Here is an 18,065-nt window from a genome sequence, read left to right as displayed (position 1 = left end):
TCACAGACTTTTTCCCCTACCCATTCACAAAGCAGGGTGAGTCCGTGCAAGACCTCACCAAAACTATGGAGGCTGTGGAAAGCACAGAACACACCACGGCGCACACCAAATACCACAGCGGCACATTATACACCTCTCACGTGGGGCCACAAGACTCTGTCTACCTAAATAAGTATTTTAGCACCAAGGGTCCAAGGGCCGACCCAGTGACACAAGTGTTAAACCATTTGTAAAATTGCGTCTATCCATTGGTGACAGCCTTCTCAGAAACATGAGGTTTTCATCACCTTATCATCTGTCATAGTTTTTGGGGACATATAAAGAGATCAGCCAACACCTCACATGGTGGAAGGGGGAGAAAAGGAACTCAGATTTACCTTGAAAAGACTGCAGAAGAAGATGGGGGACACTGAAAATTTGGAAAGGCTAAGAGCTCTGAGCTGAGAACGTGCCCGTGTTGACGAGCAAATGGAAAAATCAAAGTGTTTTCCCTGAGTTAGTGCGAGTCCCGAAAGAGAGCTGACATGCAAGCACTGTCTTTTGTCACACCAAGTGCCTGCCACCAGCCTCCGGGCACCGGGCTGGGCTCTGCCGCAGCGACGTGCTGAACACACGCGTTCTCATCGCTCCGTTTAAATGGCGTACGGACGTAGCGAGGAATTTTGCACTTAATTAGGGGATGTGTTCGGAATATGATTTGTGATAATACAGCTATAACAAGGGAAATTAATGAAAATAATTAATGGAGGATAATCTAAGATACCAGGGTTTTGTCTAAATCAACAAGAAGAGTCCCAAGGACAACCACAGTGTGATTTATAGGATTATTTTTTTTAATGATCCATGAGATCTTAATGTTTTCAGTGCAAGAAGCGGTTGGGGAAGTGGTTAGGAAGGGATCACACCTGTGAGGCTATTTGTAAGATAGGCTCCTGTGAGAGTTAAATCTGAATTTCATATCTGCTTTGTATTGTCCGATATTTCTTTTCCTGCAGAAGCCACTTTATGTCTGTGAATTTTGCTCTTTACAATTTTATCTTTACCTGTAAGGAAAAGCAGTGAAGTTTGCCTCATATCCAGCTGCTTTGATTTTACAGTGTTTGGACAGACGGTGTATCTCAGAAAAAAAAAACCCAAATGAACAGAAACACAGGCAAAATCACGGCCTTGCAGGATGCTCAAGACCCTTGAGCTATGAAGCATACAATGGAAACCTGAATTAAAATGGATGCATTAAAAATAACTTTTGTACAGCGCCATGGCGAGCCAAGCAGATGATGTATGGTACTTAAATCAGCTGTCGTTACATAGCACGGCACAGCATAGGACAGGAAAGTCACCGATGCCACTGTTGTCAACCAAGGCTATGGATGGAAAAGGCCCTTCCTGAGTCCTCCAAGGCTGGCAGACCTTCGTGAGAGCCCAAGGTGGCGTGAGGGAGTCCTTGGTCTCCCCTGCCAGAGTGGGCCCACCTCAAACAGCAGCTCCAGCGAGAAGGAGGGATTGAGATCTGTGCCCTACGCCTGCCAAAAAGCCCTGTACAAAGGCAGGACCTGCCCTCCTCTGGCCAGCTTTCACCCTCCCTCCTGGAAAAGTACTTTTTGGATGATGCCCTGGGTACCGTGCGGAACGTGCGACGTACAGGAGCAGAGGAGAGGTGGCACGAGCCGGACGGCTCCTGCTTAGCAGTCTGCTCACATCTTTCTCCCACCAAGAATATTCAGCTTTCTTTGTCTAAAATGTTGAGTGGTTATGAATAGTAAGGATAGACTATCTGTAATTATTTTTAAATTATTAATGGTTTTGTTAGATCCCTTCACTTTTACATTAGGTTTCTGTTAATGTAAGTTAAATCAAAATGTACTTCAGTTTCCAGGCAGCTCCCAAATGTATTTTTCATTCTTTCATAACATTACTTCAACTTCTCGATGAGGTGTCTATGATAAAGTTTGCTCCCGAGCCGGCAGACTCCCAGTCCTAATGAATTCAGCGAAAGGCTTGCCGAGTGGGCTCTCATCAGCCAGGCTAGATGGCAAACGAGGAGGCCATCGCTGCATTGCCAGTTAATATACTACCCCCAGCTAGCAGGTGTCATACCCTATTCATAAGAAAGGACTGCGGAGGCCACGGGGGTATCATCAAAGACAAGGGGAGAGTTTATCAGAATAACCGAGTTACTTTATTGGCACTTTCCATTACGCTTAGGAGACTCGGGTTGTTACGCCAGACACTCCTGATCAGAAAATATCTGCCGAGCGCCTCGCCCAGGGCTCAGCCCTGGCAGGCGGGGAGCAGGGGGTACCGCACGCCGCCCTGCCCGCATCCCTGCCCCAGGAGATGCTCTCAGACCGAGGGAGGGGGCGCTCAGCGCCGGGACACCCCGAGGCAGAAACGCGGTCTTCTCCGGAGACACCCCCCCCGCCTCCTCCCCTCGCCCCTCGGCCAGGCGGGGTCCGGGGGGTGCGGGGCTCCCGGGGGTCCGCCGGGACGAACCGGCCGCCGCTCGCCCGCCGGTTGCCCCGCGCCCGCCGAGGGGAGCGGCGTTGGGGAGAGGAGCGTGCGGAGCTAAACGCGGCGCGTTCAACACAAACGGCACGAAAAATGCCGGGATAAATTATGCAGAGGGATTTCTGGATTTCTTTTCAAGTAATTAAGTTTCGATTTCTTGCATTTATTTTAGTGCCAGGAAGCACGAGGCGCCACGGACGGCAAAAGTCTTCATTGATCGTTCCGGGCTCTAAGTTTGACTTCGTGACTTGACTCGGCTGGCGGCGGCGGCAGGCCAGGGGCCGGGGGGTTCCGGCGGAGCCGTCCCGCCCCGAAGGGTGCATCCAACACCCCCCCCCCCGCCCGCCCGGTGCCTGCCCAACACCACGCACCGGCCCCGAAACCAGGTCTGGGGGGAGCAGGAGCCGGTGCAGGCAGTGATGCCGGGGGGGCCGGGGGCTAGCGAGGGTGCTGGGGGTACGGAGGCACGGCCGGGGGGGGGTGGTGCGGAGTTGCCCCGACGGGGCGTCCCGGCCCGGGGGCTGCCCCGGCCACACGGGTTGCGGATGTCCGGACCCGCGGTGCCCCCGCGGCGGCGGGGCCAGGTCGCCCCCCGCTCCCGGAGCCCCGCAGGAGCGGCGCGGGGACCGGGGGGCGGTGTGGGGGGCACCGGGGCCGCCCCTAGGGCAGAGCCGGGTCCGGCGTTGTCCTGCGCTCAAAACAAAGGTAGAGTTTGCTCAAAGTGTAGCCCGCATCTTAATGGATTAAAAATTCATAGGGCGCATTAGGTTCGGTAAAATATGAATGCGCGGCTTTAAATTTTAATCGTAAATCAGAACGCGGATACATGAGAGGCGACAGTGATTTCTCCCCAGATGTCTGCGTGGGTCAGGGTGTGGGCGTGGGCGTGGGTAAGCGGGGATGGCGGGGGGGGGCGGCGGGGGGCTTTCCTTTTATTTAGGCGGCCCGCTGGTGCGCAGAGCCGGCTGCAGGGCCCGCGGCCCCGCAGGGCCGGCGAGCTGCCGGGGGGGCGGGCAGCGGGGGGCTCCGCGCCTGCTGCGGCTCCCCGCGGCGTCCCTCACGACATCGGGCGGGGGGGTAACGTGAGCTGGGCTCCATAAGAAGAAAAAAAAAAAAAAAAAAAAAAGGCAAACAAAAAAAATAACCCGCAAAAAAAAAGGAGGGGGGGAAGGGAATGTCATCGTGCGCCGGGCGGCGGTGCCGCGGGCAGGAGCTGCCGGCAGCGGGGTCCAGCAGCAGCGCGGAGCGGCAGCGCGGACAGCCCCCGGCGGGGGCGGCCTCCGCGGGGACCCCCGGGGCCAGCCCCGGGCCCGGCACCGAGGAAAGTTTGCCCAGGTGCTCCGCACCCCCCGCACCCCCGCGGCGGCCGTTCGGAGCGGCGATGAGCGCTCAGCGTTTTGGAGATCGGTTGTCAGTTGCTATTAAAATCAAGATTAATTCATATTAACGATATGCATTCTCAATTCTCCCGTGTGACAGCATACATTAGAACAACTATTGCGAGTAATTAAACTCAGTGCGGGAGGGGTTAAATGTATAGCGTGGAGAGGTGTTTTGTTTTTTTTTTTTTTTTCTCCTCGCCCTTCTCTCCGCCAAAGTTCAGCCGGGGAGGCGGGCGGGCAAAGCCCCTTCCACGGCTCGGCGGACGCGGCAGGCTGCCTCTGCCCTCGGACTTCCCAGCGCCAACGAGGTATTTTCCTCTTTTTTTTTTTTTTTAATTTTTTTTTTTTTTTTCCAGAAAGTGGGAGATTTCCCTCACTCGCCCGCACACCTCCCGGCACGCCCGCGCTGTTGAAGCGCGGAGGGCGGCGGTGGCGGCGGCTGTCGGGGAGGCGGGAGCGGCCGGGAGCGCTGCGGGGAGCCCGGAGGAGGGAGGCGGAGGGACCGACATCCGCCTCCCGGCCCGCCGCTGCCTCCCCGACACGGGCGGGCCGCGCCACGCGTGGGCTCTGCCCGGGGCTTACCGCAAACACGCAAAAAAATATAAAAAAATATTATCGATGGCTTTTTCTTGGGCGTTGGAGATGCTCGGTGCTTTAGACTAATTAGACAAGCCAAAAGCCTTTTGAAGATTAAGCAAATTGGACAACCCTTGTTAATTAGAACATAATTTAAAGTTTGAAATTATATCACTCACGAAGTAGCCTAATTAGTATGACGATATGTTAATAGCCTACTGAGACACGAAGCGCGGAGGTTTGGCATGAACTCCTTAAAGGCTTGCAAGAAAATCCTCTTTCCTATGTTGTCATTAATAAAAGATTTCTATAGACTTCAGCCTTTCAACGGTGACATACAATTTATAGTACACACAATGCATTAGCCCATAGTGCTGCTCAATTTTTTTACTATTATGAAAACTAATAAATTCGTCAAGCTGAATTAAGCATACAAATCAGATGAGGCATAACAGATTACATATTGAAGCGCTGTGTCTCCCGAGCCTAAATGAAATTTCAATCTAATAATTCCTTCCTGGCCCGGCCATAATTTGTTTAGAGATGTTGTTCTACTTCTTTCCAAGCGCTATTCGCACCATAATTAAATGATACTCAAGCTTTTAACTTTGATTTATTTCATTTCTCCGAGCTGGCGACAGTGAGAGCTGATACAATGTAATTTTTTTTTTTATTTCCCTTAAAATTACCAAGTCTGCTGTTTAGGTGAGAAATTAAACACCTAAGCATTTATTTTAACCTTCCTGCTGCAAAGTGAAATTCATGGAAATAAACCCGGCCACCTTCAGAAAAACTGACTTTCCCCGATTTCTTTTCTCTCTCTTTTTTTTTTTTTTTTCCCTTTTCTTCTTTTTCGAAGAGAGAGGCAGGTGGAAGTTGGCGGGACAGCGGTGCGCTTTTGCAGGAGGATCCCTCCGGCTCCCCGCCGACGGGGGACAGACCCGGAGGGGGGGGGGGACGGACAGACCCCGGCCTCCGCTCCCTGCAATGCCCTGCGCGGCCCCCCCGCCGGAGCTGCGAGCGGTGCCAGGGCAGCGCCCGGGACACTCTGGCTGTGGGCTCGTTGTAAGCCCGGACGGGACTTCTCTCTTCTTTCCTTTATTTTATTTAATTTTTTTAAATTTTTTTTTTTTTTTAATGGAGAGTAGATTTGGGGCCGCGGGGGGTCGCTTCCCCCCACCTTTTTTTATTATTATTTTTTGGCTCTTTTTGGCTTTTTCCCTCCCCTTTCCGAGAGGCGGCGGGGCGCGGCGGTGAGAGTGGGAGCACGCGTGGGCGTGGGCGCGGGGGCGGCGGGGGGCGGGCAGGGAGCGGCGGAGGAGGGGGGCCGGGGCCGAGGAGGCAGGCGCGGAGGGCCCTTCCCGAGGAGTTGGGCTGTAGTGACAGGCGAGAGGGGAGGGGAGGGAGGGGAGAGAGTAAAACCCACCGGCGCGGCGGCGGGGAGGGCACTTCGCGAGAGGCGAGGGCCGGCGCCGGAGCGGAGGCGGCGGCGGCGGACGGCGGCGAGCGCCCGGGCGGGCGGGCGGGAGGCAGCCCAGCCCGCGCATCCCCGGCTCGCCGGAGCCGCCTCTCCCGGCCGCGTCCTCCCCGGCGGGGCTCGGGCAGCCGGCTGGGGGGCGAGTGGGATTTTTTTTTTTTTTTTTTAAATTTTTTCAAATTTTTTTTTTTTTTAAATTTTTTATTTTTCGGGGGGTGGGGGCGCGGGGGTGGGGGGCCGGGGCTCCTGTGGCTTTTCCGGGGGGTCCGGGCCCCCGGCCCCGCGCCTCTGCCCTCCTCCGGCGGCGCGGCGGCGGCGAGCACCATGATGATGTCCCTGAGCAGCAAGCAGCCCTTCGGCCTCCCCCACGGCGGCGGCGGCGGCGGCCTCCACGAAACCAAGTACTCGGCCCTGCACACCGCCTCGCCCTGCCCCTCCGCCGCCGCCCCCGCCGCCAGCTCCCCCAGCAGCACCGGCACCGGCGGCTCCGCCGGACGCGGCTCCGGCTCCGGCCCCGGCTCCGGCTCCGGCTCCGGTCCCGGCAGCGGCGGCTCCGGCTCCGGCTCGGGCTCCGGCCCCGGCGGCGGCGGCGGCGGCGGCGGCGCGGAGGCGATGCGGCGGGCCTGCCTGCCCGCCCCTCCGGTAGGTGCCCGCCGCCCGCCGCCCCGCTTTAAGGGGAGCCCCTCGGCGGCCCCCCGGATCCGCCTGATGATTTTTTCATGGCCGCGCAGCAAATCACCCGGCGCCGCCGGGCGCTCGCCCAACTTATGCATGCGGCGGCTCTTGCCGCCCGTATTAATTTTTATGACCTGGGATGCTGCGTGCGGCTGGTGCGTGTGTCCGTCCGTCCCTCCGTCCGTCCGCCCGCCCGCCCGCCGCCGGCTGCCTCTGTGCGAGCGGCTGCGCGCCGCGCCCGCTCCCTCGCCCCGCTCGCTCCCTCTTCTCCTCTTCCCCCCCCCTCCCCGATCCCCCCCCCCTCTCCTCCTCCTCCTTCTCCAGGATTTCTCTTTTAACATGCTGGGAAGGTTTTAGTGGCACGGCGGAGTGCGCGGGGAGGCGAATTCCCTGCTGAGCGTTATGTGTGCCTTCTATTTGCAATTGCAGAGCAATATATTCGGCGGTCTGGACGAGAGCCTGCTGGCCCGCGCCGAAGCCCTGGCAGCGGTGGACATCGTCTCCCCGAGCAAGAGCCACCACCACCACCCGCCGCACCACAGCCCCTTCAAGCCGGACGCCACCTACCACACCATGAACACCATCCCCTGCACCTCGGCCGCCTCCTCCTCCTCGGTGCCCATCTCCCACCCGTCCGCCCTGTCGGGCACCCACCACCACCACCACCATCACCACCACCACCACCACCAGCCCCACCAGGCGCTGGAGGGGGAACTCTTGGAGCACCTGACGCCGGGGCTGGCGCTGGGGGCCATGGCCGCCCCCGACGGCGCCGTGGTCTCCACGCCGGGCCACGCTCCCCACATGGCCGGCATGAACGCCATGCACCCGGCGGCGCTGGGCATGGCCCACGCCCACGGGCTACCGGCCCACATGGGCTGCATGAGCGACGTGGACGCCGACCCCCGCGACTTGGAGGCCTTCGCCGAGCGCTTCAAGCAGCGCCGCATCAAGCTGGGGGTGACCCAGGCCGACGTGGGCTCGGCGCTGGCCAACCTGAAGATCCCCGGGGTGGGCTCCCTCAGCCAGAGCACCATCTGCCGCTTCGAGTCCCTCACCCTCTCCCACAACAACATGATCGCCCTCAAGCCCATCCTGCAGGCCTGGCTGGAGGAGGCCGAGAAGTCCCACCGCGAGAAGCTGGCCAAGCCCGAGCTCTTCAGCGGCGCGGAGAAGAAGCGCAAGCGGACCTCCATCGCCGCCCCCGAGAAGCGCTCGCTGGAGGCCTACTTCGCCCTCCAGCCCCGGCCCTCCTCCGAGAAGATCGCCGCCATCGCCGAGAAGCTGGACCTCAAGAAGAACGTGGTCCGCGTCTGGTTCTGCAACCAGCGCCAGAAGCAGAAGCGCATGAAGTACTCGGCCGGCATCTGAGCCGGCGGCGGCGGAGAGAACCCACGGCATCACCATCGTTAAAAAAAAAAAAAAAAAAAAAAAAAAATTAAATAAACGACGACAACAATTAAAAAAAAAAAAAGCGGAAAGGGAGAAAAAAAAACCCAAACAAACAAAAAAACCCCACTCCCACCGCCCCCAGCCCGCCCCACCGCCCGCCCCGCGCCCAACTTTCGGGGGAAACTTCCCCGCGGAGCCGCCCGGACCCGCCCCGGCAAGTACCGCTGGTTTTTATTCTTAACAGACCTGGCCCGGGTGCAAGCTGCCTCGCCGTGGCACCCAGCGCCGCCGCCGTGGCATGGGGTTGTTGTGGTTTTTGGTTTTTTTGTTTTTTTTTCTCGGGACCCAAACTTGAATCTAGAGTTGAGGCTCTGCGCCGCGAGAGACGTCTCAAAAGTATTTTGATTTAAATAATAATAATAATAATAATGATTTAAAAAAAAAAAAAAAACAGATGGCAGGCTTTTCTGCATTTACACTGCGTATTATAAATATATAAATATATATATATTTTTACTGTGGTTATTATCCTTTTCCTTCTCTGAAGTTATAACGCTTAGGGAAAGAGCTGATCCTGCTGTGTTCACTGGTCTTCAAAAGCTATTATTAGATTACTGCCAAACAACCCCTTGTAAATTATTAATTTATCTCTCTAGCAACTTCATTTTGTGCTCATTCTAATTAATTACACCTCTTTAATCTAAGTCTTGATAAAAGTGAAAAAAAAAAAAGGATAGTGAGAATCAAATATTTTGTGTTGGTAGGATTTATGAACGTGAGCTTTTCTCTTCTTCTTCTTCTGAACGTCCCTTTTGGCCATCTGTAAATTGTCACCTGAACCTAAGGTATTTCTCTGGCGAGTATTCTTATTCGTACGGCGTCGGCACCCTATAGTAGTTGTCCTACATTATTTGTGTAGCCTGATTCACTGTCCGAGGAATTTGTTTACGGCGTTACATATTTAATGGGGATTCCCATATTGTCCCCACCACACGCTGCTCCCGAAGCGAGAAAGGACGTGGCCGCGTAGGTGACAGCGTGGGGCGAGGGGGGGGGGGGGGGGGGGGGGAGATGGTTGTTGTTGGTGGGGGGTGTTGTCGCTTCGGGTTTCTTGCCAGCACAATATCCGTCTTTCTCGATTTCAAAGCTGTATCGCGACGGTGTTCGGACCGGCTCGGTTATCTATCTATCTATCTATCTATCTATCTATCTATCTATCTATCTATCCGATTGCTTATTTATTTATTTATTTATTTGGTCGGTCGGTTATTTATTACCTTTAATTGCGATACTTTTCCACGGAGGGAAGTCCCTTTTGGAGGTCTGTTTGTAGAAAAGCCAAATTCCAATTTTGTAGGAAAGGGAGCGAGCGAGCGAGCGAGGCTGCACTGCTTGTAAATTCACTAATGGTTTCGTACATTTCTTTTTTCTTTTTTTTTTTTTTTTTTTTTTTTGTTGGGAACAACAACAATAAAAGGAGGGTACTCGGTTGGGTACCTGTACCTGTATGGATTGTAAATATTTCATTGGCGTTGACGCACATATAGATATATTCTTACAGATTCCGCTGTATCGCTGTTCTATCCGAGACTGTTTGAAGTCTTTAAGTTCTGTACATCACTCGATTTCGTTGGTTGTTTTCTTTTTTTTTTTTTGTTGGCTTTTAATTTTGGGTTTGGGGTGGTTTTTTTTCTGGTTTTGGTTAATAGGAGGTTTACTTATTCTAGTAATGTACTAAGTTATTTTTAAATGTTGTTAAACCGTCTTTCATTAAAAAAAAAAAAAAGGAAAAAAAAAAAAAGGATTTTAACGTTTTATTGGCGAAGCGCGTTTACTGCTTCTTGGTATTTTTTTCCACGCCGGTTTTGCACCCCCTTTGCCCGCCCGCAGCGGCGGCTCCGAGCGGAGGGGGGGGGGGGTCCCGGCTGCGGGGATCCCCCCGCAGCCGGGACCCCCCCCCCTCCGCTCGGAGCCGCCGCTGCGGACGGCAGTACCGCGGACACCACACGCGCAAAAAAATACCCCCCCCCCCAAAAAAAAAAAAAAACAACCCAAAACAAAACAAAAAAAGGGAAGAAAAAAGTAATATCCCCGCTCACAAAAGCCGGGGAAACCCGACGGCGGCGGGCGGGGAGGTTGGGGGGGGGGGGGGGGGAGGGAAGGAGATCATACACGAACCGCTATTAAATATTCATATTTCCGCCAAGCCACCAGCTTCAGCTGCATCTTCAAAGCCGCCCGGGCGCTCCGAGGGTGCTCCGCGGGCGCGGAGGGGCGCGGAACCAGCGCCTCCTTTACCCCCCCCCGGCCCTGCCGCGCTTGTTGCTGCCGTTTGCCGTCAATTGCTGCCGCCGCGGTACTGTACGGTTCCGCGGGCGCGCAGGGGCTTCCGCGGGCGCGCAGGTCGGCTTCCCGTCTCCTTCCTTCAGCCGCCGCCGGGGCTGCAGGCGCAGGGATGGCTTTTTGGGAAGAGGTGGCGCTGTCCTTGCGCGGAACCTGCGCGCCCCGACGACCGGGCAACCGACGGGGCTCCCTCCCCTCCTCCCCCGACCACCGAGACCTCCCCCCGAGGGGAAATGCCTCCTTGTCGTCCCCCCTACCCCCTCCGTCTAGCGGAGACACCCCCCCCACCACCACCACCCCCCCCCAAAACCGTCAGCAGGCGCAGGCGGCGAAGAACCCCCGAACTGCCGCTTCGCCCTCTTAAATGAGCCATTCACTTAAAGGCTATTACGGGCGAATTAATAAATTACACAGCGAATTATTAAATCCAGATAATTACAAGGAATAAGTAAGTAATCATTAGTTATCTCAGCTAATTACTGTGGGTCAGAGCGAGCGAGAATGTGAAATCCTCCTCGGGAATTGAAATTAACTTTGCACAGTGAGTCTCTCTGCTTGACATCCCCAGTCTGTAGGCACATGGCAGCTCCCCTGTGAGCTCGGCTCTCTATTTAACTTGGAGAGAATGGAAATAAAATTAAGTGGCGATGTGATAATAGGAAGCTGCTTAGAAAGCAAACGCGGCGGGTTTTATTTTTCACCTTTTACCGCCTGCAGATAGGCTGCTCTCCAGCCTCCCAAATTAAAAATCCGGGGCAATTAGTCGGCTTCTCCCCGTCCCTGCCTGTCCCGCACATGCAGATTAACAAACGAAAAGGCACGAAAGAGCTGGGGGGGGGGGGGGGGGCAGAGGCTCCTGGGCTCCGGGGGACGCGGGGCGGGCACTGGCCACCCCTCTGCTGCCGCTCGCCACCGCCGCCCGGGCCGGCAAGGGCTGAGCCACCGGCGCGCTTTGTTTTGGGAGACAATAAGCTGCCGAGCCCTAATGAGGGTCCCTGTCTCTTCCGTTGATCTTTCGCCAGATCTCTCCGAGAGCTAATGTGTGTGTGTGTCCGTCCGCCCCCCCCCGCTGCCAAACACCCATCTCTAACACCACTTCCCGGCTTTCCTTCACGTGCATCTTTTGCAAACAGCGGATCTATAGGTGGAGATGTATAGATGGAGATGTACAGATGGAGATGTATAGGTGGAGACGCTCACGCTGCCCTCGCCGGGCTCTGCCCGCATTAAACAACAACAACAACAACCACCACCACCACCAACTGCTGTGCGCGCACGGCGAGGAAAAAGATCTAGGCTGCTTTGCCTTTATCAATTGCAATTAGGTGGACAGTCTTCCCCCTCTTCCCTTGCTCCAGTCTGGGATGATAATTAAAATTTAATGAAGCCTGGGAGTAGCAGAGCTCTGTCTGGGGACTGTGGAATAGAATATTTTAACTGTACATTTACACCAAGTGTCTGGCTTCAAAGACGTGACTGCTTTTAATCTCGAATTAGAAAACCACAGACCTGAAATTAAATATTAGCCACCCTCGGCTCCCCTTCCTTCCCGCCACACTGTCACGCCTGTGTTTGCCTGCCTGCCCCACGACACGCACACACCCACGTCTCGGGTCTCCAATTACACTCGCGTTAATAATAGATGGCTTTGAGAGGGTGCGGATTTTTCCCTTTCCACACACCCACCCCCCCCCATTTTTTTTTTTTTTTTAAATAGGGTTAATGCAATATTAATTGCTCGTAGCTGCTATAAGAACGCGCCGCGTTTTTCCAGGAACAAATCGATGGATCGGGGCAGCGAGCGCGGAGGAGGAGGCGCAGCCCCGGGGCCGCCCGGGTGAGTACGGCCCCTCCGCGCAACTCCCGCGCCCCGCCGGGGCCCGGCCCGCGCGTCGCTGCACGGGGAAAGATGGGGGGGGAATCGCCGTTTATTTCTCCCCAGATCCCCTCCCGGCGGGGGGGCTGATGGTCCAGGGCGGGAGGGGGGAAGCCCGGCCCCCCACCGGCGGGTCCCCCCTTATGGCGGCGGGGGCAGACCCCAGCAGCCGGTTGGTTTGTGGTCCCGGCGCGGTAACCGGGGGGGGTGGGGGGTGGTGGGGGTGAGGGTAGGGGGAAGTCACACAACACTCTCCTCCCTCCCCTCTTTATTGCTGTTGTTGTTTTGGCAGGTGAGACCCCCGGGGCCCTCCCGGAGGGGGGATCCCGGAGCCCGGGAGGGGGACCTGCCCCGCGGCTGCGGCTCGGCGCGCCCCGCAAAGGTAAATACCGGTTTTTGGAGGGAGGAGGAGAGGACACCCCGCAAGTCAGCGGGGCGGGGAGGGACAAAAAAATAATGCCAAGCCACCAGCCAAAAAATCCCCAAGAAAACTCCGCGGGTTCCCACAGGCAGCCGGGACCCTCTTCCCGCGGCGGGGGGGGTTGCTGACCTGCCCACAGGGATCCTCCGGGCCAGAGGCGCCCCGCAGCCGCGGTGCGGGGGCGGCTCACGCCTTCCCTCTCCCGGGGCCGGGCCCTCAGCTGGCACTTGGTGCCAAAAAAAAAAAAATCAAAAGCAAGAAAAAAAAAAAAAATCAAACCAAAAAACCCCAAACCGAAAACCTGCTCCCAAACTCAACACAACCCCCAAACCAAAACAACGGAGGAAGGAAAAAGGCGCTCGCAGGAGCGCCGGGCGGCAGCTGGGACAGCCCCGGGAGCGTCTGGGGGTGTGTGTGGTGTGGGGGGTGTGTGTGTGTGTGTAGGACTCGGCTTCGCAGCTGGGCCCCCGCCTCAGCCCTGCCCCAGCCTTTCCGCGTCCGCGGAGCCCGCGGGGCGCAGCGCTGCCCAGCCGGGGCGGGCTGGGCCGCCCCCTCCCCTCCGCAACCAGCCCTGGAGCGGGACGAGCCTCCGGCCTCCTCCTCCCCCCCCCCCCCCCGCACACCCGCTTGGGCGCCGGTGCCTCTGTACGCGGGCCCGAGGAGGGGGGCAGAAGCAGCCGGGGCGCTCCGCGCAGCCCCGCGGTGTTTCCGCGGCGGGCGGGGCCGGGAGCTGCGCGCCCCGTCCGGCTGCGGCAGCGCTCAGCAGCGCGGCGGGGCTGGGCTCGCCTCGCCTCCCCGTTTATACAGAACAGGATCATTTACATAAAGTCCTTAAGGCAAATAACTGTTGGGGCTCTAATTTATATCTGATCGAAAATTAGCCGTCATTATGCGCTCCATTAGCAGCGTCTTTAATGTGCTTCTAAGCACCATTTGTCAAGCGGCTTGTTAATATCCTTCAAGTCTTTAAAGTTGAGAGCTCATTAAAGAGTGCGCTCTGTTATTGATGTAATTTAGATGAGTTTGGAAGAGCAAGTGCGCGGCGGACAACCTGGAGGAGCGGGGAGAGGCTGGGGCTCCCCCCGGGGCTGTGGCAGCGGCACCCCGCCGCCACGGCCCCTCACCGTGGCGCCGGGCCCTGGCCGGGGGCGGCCCGGGGCTCGCCTCCCTGCTCGGGCTGGGGCGCGGGGGATCCCCCGGCAGCGGGGAGGGGGGGGGGAAGGGGGGGAACCTCTTTTGGCTGGGGCGGAGTAAACCCGCTGTAATGATGTGCAGCCGCGATTCCGGCGTCTCTTCCCCCGCTCCATCGGAAGAGCATAAAGGCCAATAAATTACCTCCGCTGCTTATCTGAAAATCCATCTATTCTGTCGTTGGTTTTTTTTGTTTTTTTTTTTTTTTTTTCCCCCCTCCGCTGGCGCAGATCGCGTTGGTGAAACCCGATGAAGCCGCCCCATGAGGGCGGGCTGCCGGGGACCCTCCGCCGAATCCCCCCCCCCGGAGCTCTCCCGGTCCTGCGCGCCGGAGGGTCCCGGCTGCCTCCGGAGCCCTCCTTTCTCCTCCTCCTCCTCCCCCCATCCCTGCCCGAAATCCTGCTGAAAACCGGGCGGGGAGGGGGAAGTCGCGGCTGAGCTGTGCGTGCGTGCCCCCCCCCCCTCCCCCGGGCGGTGCGGAGCGCGGCGGGGTCTTTGCGGGGAGGGTCCTCCCCTGCGCCGCCGTCCCCGGGCTTCCCCCGGGCGAAAGCAATAAAGCGGGTAATTAGACTGCTAAAGACGGATGTAAATAACGGGGAGGAGGCGGCGGTGACAGCCAGGCGGCGGGGCCGGCGCCCCCCCCCCCCCCCGCGGGAAAGGACACGCAGCCCCGCAGCGCCCGCCCCGAGGCCCCGGCGAGGGACGCCCGCTGCCCCCGCGGCGCTCGGGCTGCGGTGGGGAGGGCGCCGGCAATTCCCCCCTGCAGGAGGGGACTCTCACCAGGCATCGGAAAGGCCCCTCTGCCCCCGGAACCCCCCAGAGGTTCAGGGGCCAGGGCAGAGGGGGCTGCGGGGTGGTGGTGGGGGGGTACAGGTATCAGCAGCCTTTCAAACCCCACTGCAGCCCGGCACAGACACCCCCACAGGGGCTCTGACCGGCTTCCACACACAGGCCGGTGTCAAAGGCATATTTACCTCCTCGCACGGTCCCAGGGACACGCTGACACCCGTGGGAAGGTTTATCTCCTCTCCAGCCAAGAGCACCATGTGTAAGTGGCCACACGGCTGCATCCAGCCCTCCCCACCTCTTGGGCAACGAGGCCGGGGGGGGCCCTCCATCTGTGCAGGATGGGGTGCATGCAGCCCTGGCCCCCACACGAGAGACGGATGGTACTGAAGAGCTGGACGTGTCGGATTGCAGGGTCATCGCCAGCAATGTGAGCCCCTCCTAGAGCCACCGCCGCTACACTGGTCCCAGATGCTCCCTGGGCAGAGGAAAATACCTTCAGGACGACGAGCAAAAGCATCACCCCGGGTAGGCAAAAACACGAGACACAAAGAGCCACCAGAAGGCCTGAGGGTGACGCATTCAATTGTACTTGCAGAGGTGTTCATAGTTATTGCCACCAGGAACATACAGGAGATGTAGCACAGAGGCTCGTGGCTAGCGTATGTTTTCCTTGTCCGTTTACATGTGGCATTTTGGGGATCGAGTCCTCTCAGGGTGTGTGCGGGCGCACACACGTGGCCTGCTGGGTTTGAGAAGGGCTCATTGCATGGTGGAAAGCCCTTTCTTACCGATCCGCTCACTTGAAACCCTTGTGGCTTCTCCCTTGCGGGTGGCACCACATTATTTTGCAGGGAAAGCTGTGGAAGGGTGGGATAAACTTAACATGGAGAACATACATTTTTTTTGTGGGGGACATTTTACAGGGAGATAGCTTTGTCTGTATTTAACAAAGCCATTAAAAACATTGTGTCAGACGTAGCTGGGCAGGTCAGTCCATGCCAGGCTGGGAGGGAAAGCCATGGAAAAGTCTCGAGTTACAACGACGACAACATTTTATGGTAGCAGCAGTTGCAGCTTTTAAGCAAGTGAAGAGCAGTTCAGTTTCTTGCCCTATTTTGCGGGCAGAAGTGGTGGGTGTGCAGCAGCGAATGAGCCGCGTACAGGTCCCGTGCCACCCATGTAATGGCTGCGACTCTTGTGGGGGGGCTTCTGGCAGCAAGATGCGTGGCAGTGCCCACCGGGCAGCAACACGAAGCCAAAGAAGAATGTGACGAGGTGGGCTTGAGCAAACCTTAGCGTAATAAAAGCCTCCATCCCACAGGTGTACACACACACACTTAAACACAACAGATGCTATGCAAAAAAAGCAGGTGATGTCACATTTTGAAATCGTTCTTACATCCTGAGTTGTAAAATTTCTTTCTTGCTTGCTCTTCATTTTGGAAATTTTAAGAATACATTCTTAAAATGCAGCATCTTTAAAAATGGCTGTGGATGGACACGCCTGGTGCCTTGATACATGACCCTCCCAAGTTTCTTGTACTTAAATACCTTACACGAAGATGCCCACAAACCTTTCCTACTGGCCCTTCCTCACAGGGCATCGTCACGTTTCAGCTTCCACCGACAGGCAGACACGAGGTGGATGGCAGCAGCGGGCAGGGGGTGGTGGTGGGGTGATGTGTCCAGTCCCCGTCTCTCTGCCCAGGTTCATCCCTTGGCTGCTCAGGAAAACTGGGGAAACACCTCCCACGGCCGGAGTGGGGTCGCGTTCAGAGAGGGGTGATGGCTGACGCAGCCCAGGCTGTGCGATTGCTGCCCGCCCCGCTGAGGCCACTGTTAGAACCCAGCGCTGGGGTTTGTGGCAACACCGGCGCTACAAGAAGAGTATCATCGTCCTCCCAGTACAGCTGAGGAGGTGAGATCCTGGGAGGCCATCTAGTGCAGCCCCCCCAGAGCCCAGGCTAGCATCGCGGTCAGCACCTCCTGGCTGTGCCTGCACCAGGAGACGAAGCAGGATGGGGCCACCAGCCTGGCCACAGACGGCTCTGGCTCTGCCGTGCTGCCCGGAGCCGATAAACACCCTCCTGGGCAATCCTTGCCCGTGGGCTGGGGACAGTATCTGCTCCAAACAGGCAGTTCGGTTGTGCCCAGGCAGTTTTGGCGAGGGAGGGGAAGAGAGGAGGGGAATGAGCAGTCAGGCAGCGCCGCTTGGCCCCAGGGCTGGAGGACGGTTCCCAGCTGGTTCTGCAGACTGGCAGGGATGCAGCCACCAGAGACCACCCATCACTTACCCAAAGCTTTTTCTCTTCCATAAAGCCTCTTCCCCGCTGGGGAGGTCGGGCTGTGTTTGGCTTGGATGTGAAAACCAGCGGGTCTCCCCTCAACCTGCTGAGCCGCTTTGTCCCCCGGAATTAGCCAGCGTTACTTTTAACTCATTGAATAGTCTGGACTAGAGCCAGCCAGCCGATGGGCTTTTGCCCAGACGTGGGTTTGCGAGTCAATGGCACCAGGACTCAGTGAGGTCTGGACCTTGCCAAAGATTTTATAGCTTGTGGACCAGCCCCTGGCGCAGCCCTGTGTGCCCTGCGGCCCCCACACGCACGTCCATGAGCGGAGACGGGGCAAGCAGGGTCTGGAGCCCAGTGGCCGCTCTCTTGGGCAGCCCATGAGGATGGTGTACCAGGCAGCCCCGGGAAGATGGGGAGAGGGTTTTGCTTTTTTAGACAGCTGTTAAAATGTTTTCATTTAATCAGCCACGGTACGTACGCCTCAGTTAAACAGCTGGCATCCGAGCTGATACGCAGGGAGGTGTAATTTTGATTCCTACCTTTCTGTTTCAAAGCTGTCTCGTTTTGAGCACTTTGATCCAAAGACTAAACTTATCGTGGCATATTTATGTATATGACATTTTCATTCGCTCCCTTATTTATTTATTTTTGCAAAACACATCACTGACAAGTGCCGAGGCAGCAGTGCTCGGGGAAGGAAAACACGCGGTCCGAACTCCAACGCTTGCGTGTGCTGCGATAGTCCCGTTCCATACGCCTCGCAGGCTCAAATTGCAAGAGCAGTGGCAGTGCATGGAAGAGAGCACGCAGAAAAGGGAAAACCACGCTGGGGGTGAGTGACAGTGTATTTAACACTGTGCCCCAATGGGCTGGCTGGGTTTGGGGGGTTATTTTTTGGTGATTTTTTTTCTTTTTTTTTCCTAGAGTTTTACAGTTTTTTCTGTGTCTTTATGGCAATTCAGGTATTTAGTGTACTGATCCCCACAGCATCCCCAGGAGGCAGGGACGTGCTGCTACCCCACCTGGCAGCAGAGGAAAACAGAGAAGTTTGGGATGGATGAGGAGCTGCACAAGTCCTAGGAGAGCGCTCAGACCAGGGGACCGACCCAGCCCCATCTGACAGCACCTCCACAAACCTGAACCA

At 57.0% G+C, this 18,065-nt stretch overlaps 1 protein-coding gene across 1 annotated transcript; it reads left to right on the top strand.

The window, feature by feature from the left end:
- The first annotated feature begins 6,267 nt into the window (after nt 1-6,267).
- On the top strand, nt 6,268-7,989 carry POU4F2 (POU class 4 homeobox 2). The gene is made up of 2 exons (XM_063336385.1): nt 6,268-6,585; nt 7,048-7,989. The coding sequence occupies exons 1-2, from the start codon at nt 6,268-6,270 to the stop codon at nt 7,987-7,989; spliced, it is 1,260 nt and encodes a 419-aa protein (XP_063192455.1).
- Nucleotides 7,990-18,065: the final 10,076 nt, after the last annotated feature.

The sequence above is a fragment of the Chroicocephalus ridibundus genome, chromosome 5 (genome assembly GCF_963924245.1).
Source record: "Chroicocephalus ridibundus chromosome 5, bChrRid1.1, whole genome shotgun sequence".
NCBI lineage: Eukaryota > Metazoa > Chordata > Aves > Charadriiformes > Laridae > Chroicocephalus > Chroicocephalus ridibundus.
This window is presented reverse-complemented; position numbering and strand designations above follow the sequence as displayed.

Coding starts and splice junctions, on each gene's coding strand:
- POU4F2 (XM_063336385.1), top strand. CDS start 6,268: ATGATGATGTCCCTGAGCAGCAAGCAGCCCTTCGGCCTCCCCCACGGC. Junction 6,586..7,047: donor CCTGCCTGCCCGCCCCTCCG/GTAGGTGCCCGC, acceptor TTGCAATTGCAG/AGCAATATATTCGGCGGTCT.